Source organism: Apodemus sylvaticus, chromosome 9 (assembly GCF_947179515.1).
Source record: "Apodemus sylvaticus chromosome 9, mApoSyl1.1, whole genome shotgun sequence".
Lineage (NCBI taxonomy): Eukaryota > Metazoa > Chordata > Mammalia > Rodentia > Muridae > Apodemus > Apodemus sylvaticus.
The window spans coordinates 56,315,137-56,337,208 of NC_067480.1; the positions used below are offsets into that span (position 1 = coordinate 56,315,137).

At 42.0% G+C, this 22,072-nt stretch overlaps 1 protein-coding gene across 1 annotated transcript in view; it reads left to right on the forward strand.

Moving 5' to 3' along the window:
• The window catches only part of Satb2 (SATB homeobox 2), a 178,653-nt gene that overhangs the window by 107,795 nt on the left and 48,786 nt on the right, over positions 1-22,072 (forward strand). The window contains exons 8-9 of the mRNA XM_052193555.1: positions 16,401-16,613; positions 20,762-20,917. Coding sequence (XP_052049515.1) covers positions 16,401-16,613; positions 20,762-20,917 — 369 coding nt within the window. The remainder of the gene's footprint in view (positions 1-16,400; positions 16,614-20,761; positions 20,918-22,072) is intronic.

The following is a 22,072-nucleotide window of genomic DNA, read 5'->3' on the forward strand; positions in this document are numbered from 1 at the left end:
ATATAAACATAAACCGTGTCTGCCTGCCTTTAAGATTTCCAGATGAAAACCTCATGCTTACAGTAAATAGTATCTGAAAAATGCATGTTACTTAAAGAGACTGTTTATTACCTTATATTGCCGAGCCATATACCATTTGATTATGTAAAAATGGCATCATTAGGGTCTATATTTTCAAGAGTTTTTTTGTTTTGTTTTGTTTTGTTTTGTTTTGTTTGATTTTGGTTTTTGGTTTTTCGAGTCAGGGTTTCTCTTTGTAGTCCCGGCTGTCCTGGAACTCACTCTGTAGATCAGGCTGGCCTCGAACTCAGAAATCCACCTGCCTCTGCCTCCCAAGTGCTGAGATTAAAGGCCTGCGTCACCACTGCCTGGCAAGAGTTGTTTGTGTGTTTTTTCCCCCTAGGTTAATGCATAGTGATGGGTTTATTATGGAATTTTCATACATAAATGTTATATTACTATAGTGTGCCTTCATTGTCCCCCTCCCCCTCTGTCTTCCTGTGGCCTTTGCCCCTGCCAACCTCTACTGGTTTTTAATGCATCTTAATTTTGATACATGTAGTCTTAGTTTGGGTTTTACTGCAGTGAACGGACACCATGACCAAGGAAACTTTTATAAAGACAATATTTAATTGAGGCTGGCTTACAGGTTCAGAGGTTCAGTCCATTATCATCAAGGCAGGAACATGACAGCATCCAGGCAGGCAAGATGTAGGAGAAGCTGAGAGTTCTACATCTTCAACTGAAGATAGCTCGGAGAAGACAGGCTTTTAGGCAGCTAGGAGGAGGGTCCCATTGCCCACCCCCACAGTGACACACTTTCTCCAAGAAGGGCATGCTTATTCAGACTACCCCAGATGTCTTTCAGAGTCATTTATGCATGTGTCTGGCAGTACCTTGTTGTAGGTCACACTCACAGCTCTGGTTTTGGAAATGGATAACCTTTTGGCTGTCATCTTTTACTGTTACTTGCTGTTGTTTTTTATTTTTATATTTTTCTTCTTGTTTACCAACCAGACCTGTCGTTCAAACTAAGAACATACAAATTGAGTGCTTATTTTTTCTACACAAGGGATTTAGCATTTTTATGCCTGTAGAGCCGGGGTGTGAACTCTCTAGTGTGGCATGAGGCTAATACAGTTCTGTACATAGTGTGTTTAGCAGCATTGCACTTGTATAACGCTTTTGGAGAGAAGGGCTAGCCCTGCTAGTCATGCTATTTTGTATCGAAAGGGACCGAGGGAAAGCAGGAGGTGGCAGTGGTAGCTGCTTGCTTACCTGCCCATTTGAAGCACTTTCTCTCATGGCCCTGTGGGATCGGCCGCAGAGGCAGGCACACACTCTTGCTTTGTGTGTGCTGCCCCACACTCACCCTTACGCTTCTGGTGTGGGCTCTGCATCATAAGGACTGTCCTGAGGAAAAACGAGACTGTGTGAGAGGAGCCATACAATGACAGCCCTGCTCTGATGTGTGTAACCAGCTTGAAGCTCCACATAGTCTAGGTTTTTTCCCCTCCTTCATTGTCTCTTACCGCTGTCCCTCGGAAGATTTTCCTAATAAGCCTCTTGCATAGGAATTTTTATCTCAGGATTATAGGCCCACGCCACGGCTGTGCCGCTGACATTTGCTCGTGCCCGAGAGGACAACGCCTCTGGTTGACACCCCTTCACTCTACAAGGCGACTGCCGTGTGGGCTGCTAGAGCTCGTCCCTGCTGCTTCTGTATTATCGCCGTTGTTGGTTTAAACCTGAAGCCCTGTTGCTCTTCAGTTTGTTACTGAGACTGACTTAGGATATTGAGTGGAAATGGGGGAGAGGGGGACAGGCAGAAAGGGGTGGGGAGGAGAGATTGGGATTAGGAATGAGCGAATATGAGTGTGTGTAGGAATGAGATTCGGGAGAGAAATGGGACTTGAGGCCTTAAGAGCTGTACCACCATTGCCTTGTGCAGAGGACCTGAGTGGTGTCAGCTGTAGCACACTGGTAACATGAGTTTACAGCTGCCTTGCTCTTGGCTCTGCCTCTCCCTGGTGCAGGTGGTGTCTGTTTAGTTGCAATTTCTGTCAGGTTTTCATTTCTCTTCATGCGTTTTCTTCTGTGTCTGCGTCCTGAATTTGTCTTGGTTTTTATAGAACCCAAGACTACCAGCCCAGAGATGGTACCACCCACAAGGGGCCCTCCCCCCTTGATCACTAATTGAGAAAATGCCTTACAGCTGGATCTCATGGAGGCACTTCCTCACCTGAAGAGCCTTTCTCTCTGATAGCGCCAGCTTATGTCAAGTTGACACAAAACCAGCCAGTACAGTTGACCTCTTGTCATCTTGACACACAAACACATCACTGTTAAACCTCAACCCTTACTTTCTAATTCATTCCCAAGATCTAAATAACTTTAAAAGTCCCATAGTCTTTGCAAATTCTTAAAATTTCAATCCCTTTAAAATATCCAATCTCTTTTAAAATTCAAAGTCTTTTTACAATTAAAAATCTCGTAACTGTGGGCTTCACTAAAATACTTTCTTCCTTCAAGAGGGGAAAATATCAGGGCAGAGTCACAACCAAAAGCAAAATCATACTCTAACTGTCCAATGTCTGGGACCCACTCATGATCTTCTGGGCTCCCCCAAGGGCTTGGGTCACTCCTTCAGCTCTGTCCTTTGTAGCACACAGCTTGTCTTCTAGGCACCAGCTGCCTGTACTCCACTGCTGCTGATGTTCATGGTGGTCATCACATAGCACTGGCATCTCCAAAACACTGCTGTCTTCTGCTGTAACTAGATTTCACCAATAGCCTCTCATAGGTTCTCTTCATGGTGCCAAGCCTCAATTGCTTTGCATGACCCCTTTAAGTCTTGGGTCATCAATTGCAGCGGAGACTGCACCTTCACCAATGGTTTTCCGTGGCCTCTCACAGTATCGAGCCTCAACTGCTCTTCAGAAACTCTTTATGCTTTCAAAAGCAGTTCCACCTGGGTAACTCTTACACATTACCAAGTCCAGCCACAGCACGAGGTACAACCTTGGCTATCTCTTGAGCACAAAAAGCCTCTTTGTGCTCTCAGAAAACACTTCCCAGAAGATGCCACCTCAATGATGCTGGTTTCTTCTTAATCACCACTAATTTCTTAGCTCTAGCTAACCAGCATCAATAGTCTCAGTAAAGCAAAGGTTTCTCTTTAGTATCTTGTTAATCACAGCTGATTCTTCAGCCCCAGCTAATCAAAACCACAAAAATTTTACAATCAAAAATATTAACAGCCTTGATAAGAGTCTTTAATCTTCCCTCTGAAATTTTACAAACCAGCCCTCCATCTTCTGCACTCTTGTCAACATTATCTTCCAAGCTCCTACACAACATCCCACAGAACTCTTAACACCAAATAGATCTTCTAGCCCAAAGTTCCAGAGTCCTTCCACAGTCCTCCCCAAAACATGGTCAGGTTGTCACAGGAATACCCCAGCTATGCTGGTACCAATTTATCTTAGTCAAGGTTTCTATTCCTGCACAAATATCATGGCCAAGAAGCAGGCTGGGGAGGAAAGGGTTTTATTCAGCTTCCATTTTCCTCATTGCTGTTCATCACTAAAGAAAGTCAGGACTGGAATTCAAGCAGGTCAGGAAGCAGAGGCCATAGAGGGTTGTTTCTTACTGGCTTGCTGTGTCTGTGTCCTGAATTCGTCTTAAGTTGGCACCTTTCTCTCATTAGGTCTGAACATGAAGTAAGTCACTCGGTTAATTACCCCATTTATGTCTTTGCATCTTTAAATGTAATTTTTGAATCCTAATCTTAAGCATTCTGTTTGCTTTGTTAAAGAATAGACTTGAAAACATCGATTAGAGGCTCCTGGAAATGTTTAAAGGCTTAATTTGACTGGTGTCCACTGACCTATAATAAGTAATGTTTCATAAAATATGTACAGCGATTTTTACTTAATAGATAAACTATTCTCTAATTTATTTAAAAATCCAATGACCTACATATTCATATGTTCAGAAGTCCCCGTTTACTAGCATGGCTTCTCCTCCGAGACCTGCCGTCTGAGCAAATCTGTTAAATGAAGTAGAGGAAGCTTTGATCCAAACTAGGGTAAATCCAGTGGAATGGCTGCAGTGCCGCATGTGAACAGGAGCACTGACTTGCCAGAAAAGGGAACTTAGAGCTGAGCCCTTCGAGCTGAGGGACGAAGAACATCCTTCATCCTCTTCCCTTTAAATTGGCACAGGGCACAGGGGCCATGCCTACAGGCCGGCAGTAAGACATGGGCACCTGTGAGAATGAGACTTATATCATGTTAGTCGTTCACGCTCAGTGTCTTTTCCTCTAGGAGAGGGGTCAGGTAAGACTTGCTGAACTGATTCTTAGAAGTATATTTTTTGAAGAAGAATAGGTGCATGTAATAAAATGTGCTGCTTTACAATAGCACAGTGGGTTTCCGGCTTGGTGCCTTGCTGCTTCAGTTAAATGACAATCTACGCTGTCTAACAGAAGTCTGTCTGGAGCAGCCGTGCACATGCCATGGCCTTATCTGATGGAGAACAGGACCCTGAAAATCCAGTGCGTTCTCATCTGATTGACATGTCCTCATTTGACTACTTTTTAGTTTTTGTGAGACACCACAAAAAAAAACAACAACAACAACAACAACAACAAAAAATCTACAGTTTACTCATCAAAGCCACATCATGTGAAGAAGCTTAAGATCAGGGTCATAAATACAATTTATTAAGTCACTCAGCAACTGGGGAATGTTTTCAGCAGATTGGAAAATTAGATTGAATGATGTATCAGAAAATTGGGCAGGAAGGCCAGCTGCTGAGAACGGAAACACCATGTATGAATCCGTGTGGATTTTGATTTAAGCTTTATTTACACAGTGTTTAGAATATATGCATAGCCGTAACTGCTAGGGTTAAAATGTCTAAGAGCTTGCTAAACATCAGAATCTGAAGCAACATAGTCAGAAAGAAAGATATGTACAACTACAGGAAAAAAAATCATAGCTCAGTTCTCGGGTGTTTTAGTGTGAGACCCTTTTGGAGGAGGCAAACACTGTCTTTGAATGTCATAGTTTGATTTATACATACTGTTAACCAGAGATAGGAATAACTTAATTGGACATTGTAGTTTATATTTGTATAAAGCGTTACCTCTAAGATATGCATACTTATTGCCAGCTGACACTGTGTCAGTCAGGATGATTTCTCAGTAGTTGAGATCCAGGCTCTTTGCAAGTCATGGACCACAATGTAAATCTAGGGTCTTGATTCCATGGTCCAGTGATCTGGTTATAAAACGACAAGGAGACATATGAGAAAGCGGAAGTCCACTCCCTGAAAGGTAGGCTGTAAATATAAAGTGCTGCATATCAGGCATGAACGTGTTATTGAATTTTTGATATACCCTCGTTTGATTTCAGAACATTAAATTAATAAAATAGGGAGCGATGGTCTTGCTTACTTCATAAAATAATCTTTCATTTCAAAATCACTGGCTTGAATTCTCAGATTTAAAGATTGTAATAATATTAATATCTCCCTAGATAGCAGTATCTCAGAGTTATTGGATAGTGTAAGGGGTGGCTTTCTAGATAGCCATCTTCTTTCAGCACCTCCCACAAAAATAAGGAATTATTGTTAATTAGTGCCTTTTAGGCAACCTCAGCCAAAAAGCATGTGGGTAGGCCGGGGACTAAACTGCACAGGCTCAGAGCTGGCTCTGCCGATATCTCTGGTAAAGGAGAAGCAAGTAGAAAACTACACAACTAAACCTCCCTCCCCAGTCTACCTGAAATAGAAAATGGAGGTAGCAGAAGATGGAGAGACTCATTTTCTTCTCCCTCTTTCACAAAACAGACTCAAAGTGAGCCAATGTGATGACAGCCATCCTGTGTGGTCCTCCTGTTCCTAACTGATGGCCATACAAGTTAGTCACCAGACTCATAGCAAATCTAATGTGTTCATGACTTGGAAATAGAAGATTCCATTTTGATTATAATTTTATGTCATGTTTCACTATTGTCTGGTCCACCCATTTCACACAGAGAAGGAATCTCCATCTTCAGTATTTGTATCTGCCTCTCCTGAGGCTATCTTCATAAATAGATTTCATAATACCTTCATAAAAATCTAGATTTCTGGTGTAAACATCTACTTTTTAAGGCCTAGCCATCCATATTTTGCAGTTTTGTAAAAATTTCACAGAGGAAATGGAAACACTGCCTTTAGTTCTCATTATTTATAGATTTCATCATTGTCTAGTTAATAAGCATTAAAACAGTATATTCAAGGAGCATTCATTTTGTGGTCATTAACTGAAATGCGACCTTGGCTAGGGTTATATGCATGTTTGTTCAAATAAAGTGAAATAAGTTTTAGAGCCCAGCAATGCTGTGATGTAAATACAACTATACTAATTTGAAATCATTTGGGCTTTTCCAAGCAATTTTAATCTCTGTAATTTTTGTGCCCAAAATGATCCCTATAGACTATGGCATCTTCTTCTGAACTTCTCTTACCTACCAGCATGCCCATCTGGAGCACTTTGTAAATCATGGTTTGGTAGCAGGTGCTTGTGTGCACATCTTGCCTGTCCATTTCTAGCTCTGTGTATTGCTAAGGCAAAATCTTCATGAAAGAGGAAAAAGCCCTTATAAAACTACGTTCATACTATAATTAAAGCAATTTGGTATTTTCTAATTTCTGGAATTCCAACTCATTATAAAAATTGGTTTTGATCTATGAAGTTAACTTCATGATCTACTAATAACTATGACCCATTTGAAATGATGATATAGATGAAAGCTTATTTTTAGTTATTTTATATGTTACATAGGGAAAGAAATTTACTTAGCTTTTTGAAGCATACAGTTTATATCTTGGTGATTGCTGATTTTTGAAACCGTGTCTTGTATAACTCAAGCTGCCCATGAACATGTCCATGACCTTGAACTCTTCATCCTCCCATTTCTACTTCCCAAGTTCTGGAATTACAGGCTTGCGCCATCATGTCCAACAATAATTACTATCTTAATTTCAACTTACCTAAAAAACTCATATAGTCATTCCATTTTATATAATTATTACCCTTCTTTATATTTTCCTCTATCCCAAATAATATTAATTGTCTCGCTTCCTGAAAGTTATTGTTTATACATTTGCCTTATGTATGAGAAAATATTTAGCAAAATATAACTGACATACTTTGAATATGCAAAGTTTTACATATAAAATGACTATATTTCAACATGTTTGACTCATTTTCACATTTTACAGATTCTTATGTATTTAGAAACTATGCTAGGCATCACATGATAGCTGCCACTTGGTATACCATGAGTTCATCCCTGTATTCGTATTAGTGCTGGGAGGGAAGTAGAGTTTCTTTGGTTTTACAGGTGAGAAAATCTGCCCTAGGGAGAGTGATTGATGGATGTCTCATTAGAGTCCAGTTTTGAGTGCAGGAAGGCTGAATTCAAGCTTCCTCTCATGCCTGCTTTATTCTCAGTCATGTCTGTCATCATGGAGCAGGGTTTGAAAGACACAACCCCTTCCTCAAGGTGGTGCAGGCAGTAACTGCAAACCAGTAATCCTGTTATGGCGTATAAGTGCCACAGTCCCCATCAGTCACTAGGCAGGAGCTGTTGGCACTGGAGGTGATGGGAGGTAAGGTGCAGATGTCACAGCAGGAAGGAGTGCAGCACCGAGGTGCAGTAGGACAGCTCGAGCTTGCTTTTCTCTGAAAGCATCGACCGTATTTGAGATAGAAATACTCAGCCATTGTACTTGGTGTTTGGGAAGCACTAATTTTGTTAATGTTGTGATAAAAGAGTCAAGCCAGTAAATGTGGGGAATGGGTTTATCAATAGTCATTTCATAGAGCATTCATGAACATGAGGGACAACCAGGGTCTAGAACTTTATGAACGAGATAGCCATTGTACCTGCTACGCGCAGTGTGTGTAGAAGCTCTGTCCGTGCCCAGAACTGAGTGCATCCCTGACAGAGCACTTCCAAAGTCAACCTGCTCATTCCACTGCTTTTGCTTTTTGGTGCTAGTATGTTTTGAAAATGTTGGCTTTGAATGTACATGTGTAGCTCAGTTGGTGCTTATTACTTCCTAACCACAAGATGGAATGGAGGGTAAGGAAGAGTGGTATCAGGCTGGTTGTCAAATATGGCTGCCATTACATAGATTCTGTATGCTAAAAATGGCAGCCATGACAAGAACTGGGCTGAGGTTGGTCCTCTATTGGGCATTCCTGCCTGTGGCTTGGACAGGGATGTTGTATTCAAGACAGCACAGGCTTTCTTGGCATTCAGAATGTTTAAGAATGTTCTGCTATATGCATTTATCTTATATTGCATGTGTAATATTGATATGCCAAGTACCATGGTCAAGTTTTGTTGAATGCACCAGAACGGGGTTTCTCATGACACAAGTACTTCATTTATAAATTGTAGACTTAAGGTGTATGGTGTAGTTGTTCCAAAGTGAGATTTGCTTGAGGCAAAGTGTCAGTGTCAGTAGGTTGAATTTGATCTTGAGTGCTTCAAGAGACAGACTTTAAATATGTGGCCTGCTCGAGCCTGCTGTAGACTCTTTACCCAAGATAAGACTCAGTCCTCCCTTCCCCAGAACTGTAATGAATGTTTTCTTAAAGATCTATATTCTCCATATCAATAGCTCATCACCAAGCACAAAATATAGAGAATCGGCCCCCATCGACTTTATCTGATGGGAGACTTATAGTGGCCAATGTAAAGGAGGCTGAGCGGTCTAAATGTGAGGCTGTTAGTCCCGTGCACCTCAGTCCACAGGAGGGCTGTCTGTACTCAAAGGCTTGCCTTTGCAGTGCTTTGAATGGCATATCTCTGGCCTTTAGGAGATTCTTTTAGAAGTGCATTCTTATTTGCAGAGTACATCAATTCCCTGTAGGTGTTCAATTCTCTCTAACCCATCCTACAAAATATGACATGCATAGGCTGTCTTTCTCAATAAAGACATTTTGTAATAAAAGAGAGATTTTATTAAACTAATGCAATAACGACATCTTCTTTGAGGATTTAGCACATCATTTTTAATAATAAAAATCAAATTGCCATTGTTGTGCCCAGTATAGGTTTTATTCAAATCAGGCTAAGTACTTTGGCTTCATGGCTCAGCAGAGCTCTGGGAGTTGGGGGGTGGGGTGAATATTTTTAGCATTACACAAATGACTTTCAACAGCCAGAATCACAGTACCGTTGTAGGTTATAGAAAACCTGTTATATTTGTAAACAGAGGGAGAAGTGCCTCAGGAACATCTAGAAAGAAATGAAGGGAGGGAGAGAGCTTCATCTGGAAGGCCAACTTTTAAACAGTGGATGCCAGTAGGAGCCACCTGCATGCCTCTGGCTTCACTGCTCCGGGTAACGAACTCCTAGGAGATCTCTACTGTGTTAGGAATTTGCTATGGAGAATCAGACTAGGGATTTGACTTTACCTGGCTTCTTAAGAGGGCACCAATGTTAATTGGTTGTAAAATAATAATAATAATAATAATAATAATAATAATAATAATTTCCCTTGTTACTTGAGCATGGACATCTGAACTGAATGAGAATCAAGGCTGCTATAAGCCTATAAAAAGGATACTGGATTATGAGCAACACGGAGAGGGCCTCTCTCCCTGTCTGTATTCAAGGAACGTGGTCATAAGCAGCCATACTCCTGGGTATGTGGAAGAGTGGCCCAAGTCCCTGGCAAAGCTTCCCCTGTCTCTTCCTTTCTGTCATGTTAATCTGGAAAATGGGAGTAAGCCTATAGATTGGTTTTTGGGTGTTTGTTTGTTTGTTTTCTTTTTGCTGTCAGATTTTTTAAAACCTTAATATTGGTTATGATTTCGCTTCAATGGTTATGGTCTACTTCAAACAATACACCATTGTAAACACATACTTTCAGAATCACTGTGATGTATTCTGGAATCACACATTTGCATAAGAGATGTCACTTGATTTCTGGAAAGGGATGCCGTTAACTACCCTGTGAAATGTATCCACCTATCTCAGAGTTAATGAGTAAAGCATGCTGTGAGGAAACAGGGCATGTGTTCTCTGACACTCGCAGTCCTGTGATCCTGGAGTAGTATGGCCTGTATGGGATCCCCTGGAGCACAGCTCAGCACCACACGTGAGGGGCTAATGTGACCCTGTCATATCTGCCCTTGCCAGATTGGAGCCCAGACTTTGAGACTCTTTGCTGTATGGTCAGTGTGTTGCTTTTTGGGCTGAGTTACCTCTGTCTGTTGGAATAATACCTAAACACCACAAGTCTCCATTTTTGTCTCCCATTTCAATGGCCACCAGCAGCCATATATGTAATTTATAGGGATGGAAACGGCCTCCAGCTACTTTGATTCTTAGACAAACCCCAGGCTCTGGTTCCTCCACGTCCCCCTACACACCTGGTGTATATCACTTTAAAAAATAAATTATGCCTCATTAAATTACAATTAAGTGGCATCATGATCATTTGTTTTTCTGGAAGGAAGATGTTTTGCATATTGAAAGCCTAATTTGTTGCAGGTGACAAAAAGGCAGAGCATATTATCTAACGTGGCTTCTTTTGGGGGGCAGTGTGTGCTGCTTGGTGCGTGCACGCCGGTACCTCCAGATCTTATCCATGTGCACAGTCACGGCCCTTCAGAAGGTCCTAGTCCGCTGTATCAGTTTTTCACCCAAGAAAGTACACTGCCCTTGCTTGTCTGGAAAAAGCACGGCCTCTTTTCTTTCAGCTGTTCCTCAGCTGCTTCCGGGCTGTACCAGTCTCTCTCCCTGCAGTGCCTCTCATCTTTAAAGACTCGGTCAGACCCCGTTTCACCCCCTGCACAGAGCCTGCCCCTCCATTCCCGCAGCTAGCCACACATCTTATTTTGAACCAAGCTGGGGCTAGCAGTATGTTGACTTCATAACACTTACCCTTTTTGCTCTTTTTCTTCCTGCTTCCCTCTCATCACCTAACACCCCCCCTCCTCTTTCCACTCCTCTCCCCCGCTCCCTTCCCCATTTCTCTTTCTGTTTATCTTTCTTCCCTTGTTCCTATTTGGGACAAGGTCTTTTTTTTTTTTTAATTTTTTTATTCGATATAATTTATTTACATTTCAAATGATTTCCCCTTTTCTAGCCCCCCCCCCCCACTCCCCGAAAGTCCCGTAAGCCCCCTTCTCTTCCCCTGTCCTCCCTCCCACCCCTTCCCAGTTCCCCGTTCTGGTTTTGCCGAATACTGTTTCACTGAGTCTTTCCAGAACCAGGGACCGCTGGGACAAGGTCTTACCCCACAACCCCGGGGTAGCCTTGATCTCACAACCTTGCCTCTGCCTTCTAAGTGCTGGAGCGGCTGGTGTGAGATTCAGTATAGCCACAGTCAACGCCTTTTCCAGCATGCTCCTGTAAAACCTTGCTCCCACAATGCAGAGAGCTCTGTGGAGGCAGGATCTTTTTCTTTTTGTTTTTTTACCCTTTCCCTGATTTTTTTTTTAAACCAAATCATACATGATGGAGTGCTTGTTCTTTGGGACAGTTATGCTGTCCATAAAGCATAAGGTTTGGGGGGTTCCCTCACGAGTCGAGGGACGATATCTGGCTTAGTGTTTCCATATTTTTTTTTCTGTGATTTTTATAGCCTAACTCTAGAAAGGTACCAAAAACTTGAAAACCACATATAAAGAATAAGTGTTCAGACCTAACCAGTCATGATCGGCTCTGTGGAGATCTACGAGTCTCAAAGCTAAGGACTAGTCCACACGGGTGCAAGTTCTCTTCAGGACCGAAAGCCATTCTGTCAGCTATCCCTGAGAAGGTGACAACTATCCCTGAGAAGGTGACAACGACACTTGTGTGGAAGCTTGAAAGTCAGTCACTGTAGTGTGTACGCACCTCTGTGAGTGTCAGCTTGAATCCCAAACACAGATATAAGGAAACATTGTATCACTTGATGACGTATCGAAACTGGAAGCCCAGTGATGCACAATGAAGTTCATTCAGAGTTACTTAGAGATGCTGTTTACCACAGATAAACATGATTTCTTTAATTTAAAAATCTCCTCAGTTTCTTCCTTTTATCTGAAGATAGCATGTATCACCAGGCAAGCAAAACTGCATTTACAGTTTGTTGTTTTGTACTTTGAATTATCTTAAGTTTAGTGAGTTCCTTCCCAAACCATCTATTCTCTGCTGGTCCTCGCAGTGGTCTGCGAAGCTTGCGGACTCCCCACTGATGAGCCAATGGAAAGCCCCCTTGAGGCTCTCTTTGCTGAAATCTTTTCTTTCTCCAGTGACTTTGAACCAAGGAGCTAATGTGGAGGGTATGTGCACATTTGTGTTACCTGTATCCTTGTAGGCAACATGTTTCCTCATCTTATGAAAGTAGGCTCATGCCAGGGAAAGAGGGCTTACATCTCCCTGGAGAAGGCTCTATTGCCTACAATGAGGCAAATACTTACTGGCCACTTTACTTAATACTGGAAGTATATTTTAATATGATTACTGATATGAAATTTTAATAAGCATTATCCTGGTTAATTTATTAATTCCCTTTCGTGACTTTCCTATTGAAAGGAACACACCCTTTTTTTTCTTTCGGAGCCCAGGAGCCGCACCACATTTTCTATATCTCAGGCTACATAATGGCACTGTCCAAGTGACACCTCCTGCTTAGCTGGTTGATAATTAGAATGCCAGATGACATAGTGGCGAAGGCTTTAGAAATATTGATGTGAGATAAATTATTAATTTATGTTCCATGCAAGACAGATTCAATATAATAAACATTTATTCATCTTGATAATTAGTGGGTGGTGGGTTGGGGTGGTGTGTGTGTGTGTGTGTGTGTGTATGTGTGTGTGTGTGTGTGATGATTTCCAATGAACCGGATATCTGCAGAATTTACACCATGCCTTTAAAATCCCACTTTACAGTAGTTAAAGGGACACAGATAGGCAAAGTGAAAAAAATCAAAACCAAACAGCTAATGTCTGTTCACTCTAGTTAGTCACTTACCACTGAAAATGTCCCTAGTAGAGAGAATGCACTTTGGGACCACTGCCTTGCTGATGAGAGTTGAGGTGAAGTATTCAGAGCAGTGTTGTAGTTTTCTGGAGGCTGTGTGTGAAGGTGATACTGAAAAACTCAAGTTTGTTCATTTGAGACTGTATCTGCAATTAGTTAGGTCCAGAAGCAATATATTCCACCAGCCACTTAAAATACAAATGCTGTCTGTCTGTCTTTTGCTTCAGCAGTGATGTTGACCAGCAGCCATCTTCAAGGGTGCTCTATGAGCAATACCCCGAAAGATGGGTGAATTTTCCCAGAAGGCTTTATGAATGTGACAGATATACAGCAAGGATCCTGTGCAGTTTTAAAGTACACTCAAGAAACAAAAACACTCAATAATAATAATAATAATAATAATAATAATAATAATAATTATTATTTTGGTTTTTCAAGACAGGGTTTCTCTGTGTAGTCCTGGCTGTCCTAGAACTCACTCTGTAGACCAGGCTGGCCTCGAACTCAGAAATCCGTCTGCCTCTGCCTCCCAAGTGCTGGGATTACAGGCGTGCGCCACCACGCACGGCCTAACACTCAATAATTGAATGACATCTTTTTTTTTGTTTGGGAACCTACATAGTTTTCAGATATGGTGTGTTTGAACAATAGTATTTTATATCACTAGTTCATATCTAAGAGCCTTTGCTGTAATATACTATGTGACTCATGAAAATAATTTTATGGAGAAAGACTAAGTTAAACTCTGCCTCTAAGATATTTTGATTTATAACCATAGTGAGTATCACCATAATACCCTAAAATTCCTTTATTACAATCTTGAAGGTGGGTAGGGGAGACAGACAGGAGAATGGCTGGGAGGGGGGTTAAAACTAACTCATTCTTTCTGTGCATGATTCATTATGAAAGAAAGCTCAGAGAGTATCAATCTTAGTGTCTTACTGACTTTGGAAACTGGGAGCAATTAAAAATCTACTTCCTTTCTTCATATTAATTTAGAGATTTTTAAAAAAAAAAAAAAACATCTTTGAAGCAAGTCCATTAAGAACATTTCAGGTTGCTCAGTTAAAATGGGAAGCAGGGTGAGCCAAGGCACAGGGGACTCTTCATTTCAGGGGACTCTTCATTTCAGGAGAATCAATTCATGGAATGCATACTTCCTGGAAGACAAGTGCCTCCCTCACTTGTTGCTTCTAAAAGCATGCTGTGAGATCTGGATTTTCCTCTAATCATTTTAGCAGTAGGATATTTTTATACATACCACCTACCTTGCTTTTTCCTTGAGCACATATGTGCATGCCCACATACTAACTAGCACATAGCCACACATACATACACACACAGAGACACACAGAGATGCACAGACACACACATACACACACACACACTTCTTCTAGCTTCATTATGTAGTATATTTCATCCCTATTCACAGTATAACCTCAAGCAGACACCGTGCGCTTCCTTCCTAGCTCTGTTTCTGTGGGCACCTCTCCCATGTATTAGGATTCCTCTAATCAAAGTAATGTGTCCTCTACGTTCAGAGATGCAGATGGCATACTGTTGCTAGGTTCCTTGCAGTGAAGTCATTTTTGTATGGTTTTAAAAAATAGGTTTATTTATGTGTCTCTGTGTATATGTATGGTATATTGTGTGCACACCCATGCATGTGCATGCATGTACCACAGTGCACGTGGTTGTAGGACTCCATTCTTTCTTGTAAGTCCTAAGAATCAAACTGAAGTCATCAGGCCTTTGCCCAATGAACCATCTTTCCAGCCCGTATGTAGTGTTCTGAATGACGATTATACTTCCTTGAAATGTTGGTAACTGTGTGATATACCTCCTTTAAAAATGGCATTTGCTATACTACAGTACACTATAATAATTTATATGAAAATGCCCACTCTAGCCTGTAGACTTCTGTCCAGCCAGAAGCTAGTTCTCCTTGCATCCACTGCTGTCTTATATGTGAGCTGCATCTCCTACACTTATATTAATAATTCCCCTCAGTGCGGAACATCCTTAGCACTGGCAGGCCTTTACCACAGTTCATAGAAGTCCCTTCAGTTTTCCCAATCATTCAAAGTACAGCATTAACATCTTAGCCCTTCCTAAAGGATCAGTCCTAAACCCTCCTCTCACGGTGCCCCGCAAAAGGATAAAAGCTGAGACTATGAAATGATGCCTCTGTGTGGTTATCCAGTAAGTGTATGAGACAGTAATGGATCTGCCTCTGTTTTAATATTGCTCTCGTTCAGTGGTTCTCAACTTTCCTAACGCTGTACCCCTTTCATAGTTCCTCATGTTTTGCTGACCCACATCCATAACATTATTTTTGTTGCTACTTCATTACTATAATTTTTCACCTGTTTTGAATTGTGATGTAAATATCTCATCCGCAGGATATCTGATAGGTGACCCCTGTGAAAGGGTTATTTGGCCCCAGCAAGTTAAGAGCCATTTCCCTAGCTTGTCTCCTACTGTCCTCTCAGGCCATGGTGCTTTACTAGAGTATCCACAAAATCTTTGTGAATTCTCTCATGGGAGTACACAAAAACACTGCTTTTGAAACTCCCTTATTTAGTCAAGTCACGAATTTGGAAAACATCAAGTCAATCAGGACATCAGAGCCTATCAACACTACAGTTACAGCTTGTCCCAATCCCTAACCAATATGACCACATTTTCATCACTTGAAATTAGAGCTTCCCATGTGGGTACCCCACAAAAGGCTGGGGTGCCTCATGGTACCTATGAAAGCATAGCTGCTGTGAATGAAGGCTGAGGAGTCATCTGCGTTGACAGGTCATGTTGGCTTTCTAAAGAAGTGGCCCCTTAGGAAACATGTATATTGAAATCAGTGTCCGGTCAGACAGAAATTCAGCCAAACTTTTATTATTTTTTTTTAAATCGATGTAAATCTCCCATGCTGTTTAAATGTCGGAACTAAATTTACCAAACTTGGCAGATTCCGTAAAGCTGAGCAGGACTGCCAAGAGTTCCCAGTTTCAAGCAGAGAGAGTTCTAACAGCTCTTGAAATACTTGCCGGAGGCACCTGGTGGTAATTGCAGCTCCATATTTCCTCCTGCGCACCTACCTTGCTCGCTGGCACTGGCGCACATGGGATTATTACAGCGATGATGAGGTGGCAGAATAGAAGTCCTAAAATAAGGCACAGCCCCGGAAAGGGGGCACATTCATACAGACTCCTCCCGAACCCTAAGGAATTAGGCGTGTTCCTGATACCCTCTCAAGCTGGTTATGCCAAACAGAGGGGCAGTTGGGGAGGAAGACGGAAACCATACCCATAAATCTGTAGACATGACTTTGCCTATTTTTCCCCATTCTACCAGGGATTATTGTCAGAGATACTGCGTAAGGAAGAAGATCCCAGGACCGCATCTCAGTCTCTCCTAGTAAACCTGAGGGCCATGCAGAACTTCCTCAACCTGCCTGAAGTGGAGCGTGATCGCATTTACCAGGACGAGCGGGAGCGGAGCATGAACCCCAGTGTGAGCATGGTCTCCTCTGCCTCCAGCAGTCCCAGCTCCTCCCGTGCCCCACAGGTGAGCTGTCTGCGCCAGACTTCATGTACCAGCCTCTCCCTTCGTGGACATTCTGTTTTTCCTTGAAAACCAAGAAACATAATTGAACAGGTCAAAGGATACAGCCTCTGGCTGTATGGCGAGGTAATCCAGTGCTGTGGTGCTCTGTTAGTCCTCTCTTTAGGATAATCCCAGTCTTCCACGTAAGCAGGTGACGGGTCAGGGCAAGAGCAGGAGGTGAGTTCCTGTCTGTCATACAGTCTCAGAAGAAAGAAGTGGGGTTCCTGTGGGAGCTGCCTTTGTACAGCAACCACTTTATTTTCCTTACATTGCTTGTTTATTTATCTGGGGGTGGAGGTGTGGTTGAGGGCAAGAAGCAGCAGTTCAGATGCTACTGTGAGCAATTCAGAAAGATAAAATGGAGGGCCGGAGGGATGGCTCCGCCCTTAAGATTGATTATCCTTTCTGTTTGTAACTCCAACCCCAGGGGGATCCTGCACTCCTGTGCGCCTACCCTGACCCCCAATAACAATAAAATAAGAATTTTTTTCTTTTTTTTTAAAGAACACCTGTGGAAATGTTCTGTGTGTGTGTGGGGGGGGGGGGGGTGGAGAGTTCAGTAAGCTGGGCCAGAGCAATGGGCCCTGGTGACAAGAGGGCTCAGTCTTTGTCACTCTACGAGTTGGGAATTTCTGGCCTCCCTATCTGCACACTTCTAAAGTGGTCAGAGCTCATAGTAGGCGGGGTACATTTCCAGTTCAAATGCAAGCTGCTCATTTCCACCTACTCCCCACTGCCCCTAAATTTTCTCTACTTTGTTGACATAGATAAAACCATTTCATTCCCTGGCTCTCTGGATTGCATAAATTCTGAGTGATGGTTCTCAAAGCCAAAGGTTAATCAGTGCATATGTATTTGTGCAAAACTGAAAACTGGGTACATTAAAATAAAAGGTTACTTTGCCGAAAAACAATAGTTTTGTTCTTCTTGGTTTGCTTTCTGATAAGTTCCAAGAAGCTGATTAAACACAGAATTAGAACCTTATTCTGGTAGGACTATTAGGACCCATGAATATATTGTCATTTTCTTCCCACATATCTTGACTCTGTATTTTAGCACCCTACAGTAGATTTGTAACTGTGGATCACCTTCTGTCATGCCCTGCCAAATTGCTTTACTTGTAAATTATGAGTCATCCTTACTGTTAAAGTTTACTTACTTTGGACATCTGTGACCAAGCCTTTTAATTTATTTCTCTTTAAATATCGAAGCATACATAGTGAACTGTTGTTAGGACATTGACAATTTACATTAATAACGACTGCTAGTAAATTCAGTAGTACTTTTGCAACCTTTAAAAGGCTGTTTAGCCATTATTGAAGAGTCCTGTCACACTTCCTACTCCATATCCCCCCAGGCAGCTCTCTTGGAAGAAGGCCACTTGTACTTGTTAGAAAACGGTACAGGTCAGTTTGTTTTGTTTTCGGTGTCTTTGTAATATTTTTCTAACAAGATTGTATCACCGGCACCTTTCCAAAGACCTGATCACTTCCAGAGCCCAAGCAGCTTAACATGGCTTCGGATTAGGATGTTTTCCTTGTCTGAATTAGGATCCAGTCTTGAAATGTCCTAGATAAAATAAGTACAGGAAGTTAAGTATTTAATTTTACTCCTTTTTTTCTGAAAATACATATTCAGATATACTTTTGAGGATTATAATCCTAGAACCACGCTTGTTCATTCATTACCAGTTTTTTTTTTTTTTTTTATATCTGTTGCTGAAGATTGAAAAAGAAAGTCATTTGGAACTTTCAACATTTCATACATACCTATGTATCTATGTATTTAAAGTTGGATCTGACATATAATAAAGATGCTTTGTACAAGCAGCAGCTGCTGAAAATGGTGGTATATGCCTGCTGTCTCAGCGCTTAGGAGTGGGAGGTAGGAGGACCGCAATTTCACAGTCAGTAGTTACAGGGCAAGTTCAAGACCAGCACGACACCCCGTCTCATAACTGGAAAAAAAATGATGCAAATTTCTACAGAGCTTTTGCTTGAGGGTGGATGTGAGTGGGAACCACACCATCATTTGGAGGAGCACCTTTGTACACACAGGTAGCTTTATACAAATAATTTTCCAGAATTCTCGAACACTTCATTATCAGTTTATCAATACATTGAAGATGTTCCCAATTTGAAATTAAGCCTCCAGTATTCCTTGTCATTCTTCAGTGGCCAGTATCTTCAGTGTTCTAAGTAACAACATGACATGGGGTGAGAATGGTCATTTAATCACCCTTGCTGGTAACACAGCAAGTGCTACGAGCATTCTGCATGAATCCCACCATTGCTGGTTTGTGGTGACATTCTTGTGGTTCCACTGAGGAGACAGGCTTCTCTGGGCTAAACGGCTCGTATCAATGAGTTCACAAGCTGCATGGTAGAGTGGGAATTTGAACTGTAGTTACACTGATGCCAGAATTCAGAATCTTGCCCATGTACCATAGTTACCACTGTGTTTTAGCCCTGAGTGTTCAAGTGAATATATAAGCAAGAGGTACAGGGCAATAGTGAACAACAGTGGAGAAATGTTCTATCATTTTCTTAACAAGGGGTGTGCAGTGGGTGAGGCACATAGTTTGATTAGAAAAAAGAATCTAGAGGATTGTGTTATTGTGGGAAGAGGATAGTGGCCAAAGCACCCTCCCCCATGTGGACATGGAGTAGCAGAGTGGACCCCAGGCTCTGAAGCCTGAGGTACTGAGCTCAAGGCGTTCATTGAACAGCCCTACTACTGCATGGCCTTTATACCAAGTCAAGACCTCCATCATTTCAGCTCTTTTACCTGCAAATAGAAATGCAGATAACCCACTGTTGGACTTTTACAAGAGCTACAAGATAAAACAGAAGTTAGCAGTCTTCCTAGAGTGCCTGGCACACAGAAGTCCCTAAATTACACTTGCAATGACTTGGCAGTAACTAGTACAGAAGTTGGGATGGGGAAGGCAAAGGAAGAGGGGAAACACCATGGCGTTCTCTCAGGAAGCCACACCTGTATGGGAGCTTAGAGCAGGCAGGCCAGGCTTATGACATCCTTGCACAAGTCGGCCATGTCCCAACTGCACGCTGTATTCCACTAGACCTGCATAGTGCCAGCTTAGGAGAGGGGCAGCTCAGCGCATCAACACAGGGAGAATTGTGATTTACAGACATCATTCTTGTTATGGGATTTTAGAGTAAGTGAGGACAAAAAGAACCAAACTTAGGCCCATTTAGTCAGCAGTGCCTGTGTACCCAAGGGCAGGGCTGAACTGTCCCTGAGTTGTGTTGCCAGGGTTAGGAAATCTGCTTGGACCGTCCACGCAGGCAGCTTAGGCATGGCCTCTCTGGCAGTTTTTGGACCAGGTTGAGTGGGATAGTTTAGGGTATTCCTACCCCAGAAAGCACGACACCCTCTGCATTGTCCTTCATTTGTCTCTGAAGCTAATGGGAAATCATTCGATTAAAACGCGCTCGGCAGAATGCATGAAACCACAATATGAGTTTAAGGAAATGAAAGCTGCTCACGGAAGGCATCTGAAGCCGAATCGTATGAAATGAAATTCTGTTTCATTTCCAGTGATTTCCTAGGTGAAATTAGGTGACTGTCTGGGTAGCATAATGACGATAATGACAGGGGCCGCACATACTCAAATAACATACGTGCAGCCTTAATAAAGAGGGAGAGGTACTCACGGGAGTGCATTAAATCGAGTAATAATTTATTATTTAGAGACCTCTACCCATTTACTCAGTTGTTTTTGTTCTTGGAGAATTGGCTCTTCTGTAAGGTATATCATGTTTTACAAAGAAAAAGGTGAGTATGTTCTGTGCGCTGGGTTGTGGATAGATGTCATACTTAGTGTGCCCAGGGTTGCCTTCCTACCTGTGAGCAACCAGGCTACTGTGAGGGGAAGCAAGAGCTGACAGGATTCTCTATGTCCTATAGGAATGCATTGCAATTATTTCCAATCACAATTAACCTGATTAGAATAATGGACAGGAAGTGTCCCTCTGTAGCTAATGTGGTTTGGCATCAGCTGACTGAAACCCTCTGATAATTTCTGCACAGATGGTTGCTCTGAATGCAGCACTTTTTAAATTATTATTTTCATGGTCTCTTGGTAGGCCAAAACCTCGACACCGACAACAGACCTCCCTATTAAGGTGGATGGCGCCAACGTCAACATCACAGCTGCCATTTATGACGAGATCCAACAGGAGATGAAAAGAGCCAAGGTGTCTCAAGCCCTGTTTGCCAAAGTGGCAGCAAACAAAAGTCAGGTGAGTGGTTTGGGTTTTGCTTTTCTTTTTTTTTTTGTTTTTTTTTGTTTTTTTTTTTTTTTGTTTTTTGTTTTTGTTTTTTTTTTTTTTAAAGAGCAAAATGGAGGCCAGGGACTGCTCTCCTTCCCCTCCAATAAAAACACATCTGTTTTTATAATAATAATAACAGTAATAACCCCTGGGGAGACTGCCTTCTGCCCCCTGGCTTTGCTGGAACTCCCATGGTAGTTCAGAGGAGAGACAATGCCAGAACCTGGCTTCATTCTCTTAAATAGTGTTTGATATTAAAGAATAAGGGTTAAAATATTTTTCCCTTATCCAAAGCTTCCTACACTCATTGAAAAACATTTATTTCTTCCCTGGGAAGCATTTTTTTTTAATTAAAAAAAAAATTAGCCTGTGCATAACAGCCCCTTCCTTGAGACCACGTTTAACTAGGGCTCATCACCTTCCTATTCCCACCAGGGCAAGGGCTGACTTTGCTATAATAACCACTTTTGCCTAGCCCCAGAGACACCTTGTGATTGTCAGGTGTTTCCTTCACGTATTGAATACAGTTGTTTTTCCAGGAGAAAACACACGTGGGGGTTCCAGAATAAGTGCTAAAATCTTTTAGCAGAAAAAACATAGATGCTTATCCAGTAGAAGTGTTCAGCATCAGAGCTGCGGGGAGTGCGATGCTCAAGGGAGCCCAGCACAGATGCTTGGCTTCCATTCTGAAAGCAGCACCGGTTGATGGGATCTTCCCCTCAGCCTCAGTTTGTTCAAGGGGGCGGTTACCACCTAGGTCTGCACCCGTCTTTATCCCACAGATAAAGGAGTAATATAGGGCAGAGGAAGTGGAAGTTAGCTGCAGCATAATTTTGGGAGCTCTTCGATTGTGAGCGTGATTTCCACTGTGCTTTGCATGACAAATGCTTTCATTCTACAGATGCAAATGGTAAAATGGTCTGTGCCTGCTCCCTAACAGATCTGTTGTATGCTATAGTTTCTACTAAGTATTATATGGTACTGAGTTACTACTGAGTGCTGTAGTACTAAGTTACGGAGTGTTGAATTTTTATTAAGCAAGAAAGAGTTCAATAAGAATTAAGTTCTTAAAATGATAAATGTCATATTTAGTATATTTAGACTGTTTGCAGATTATCGTCTTTT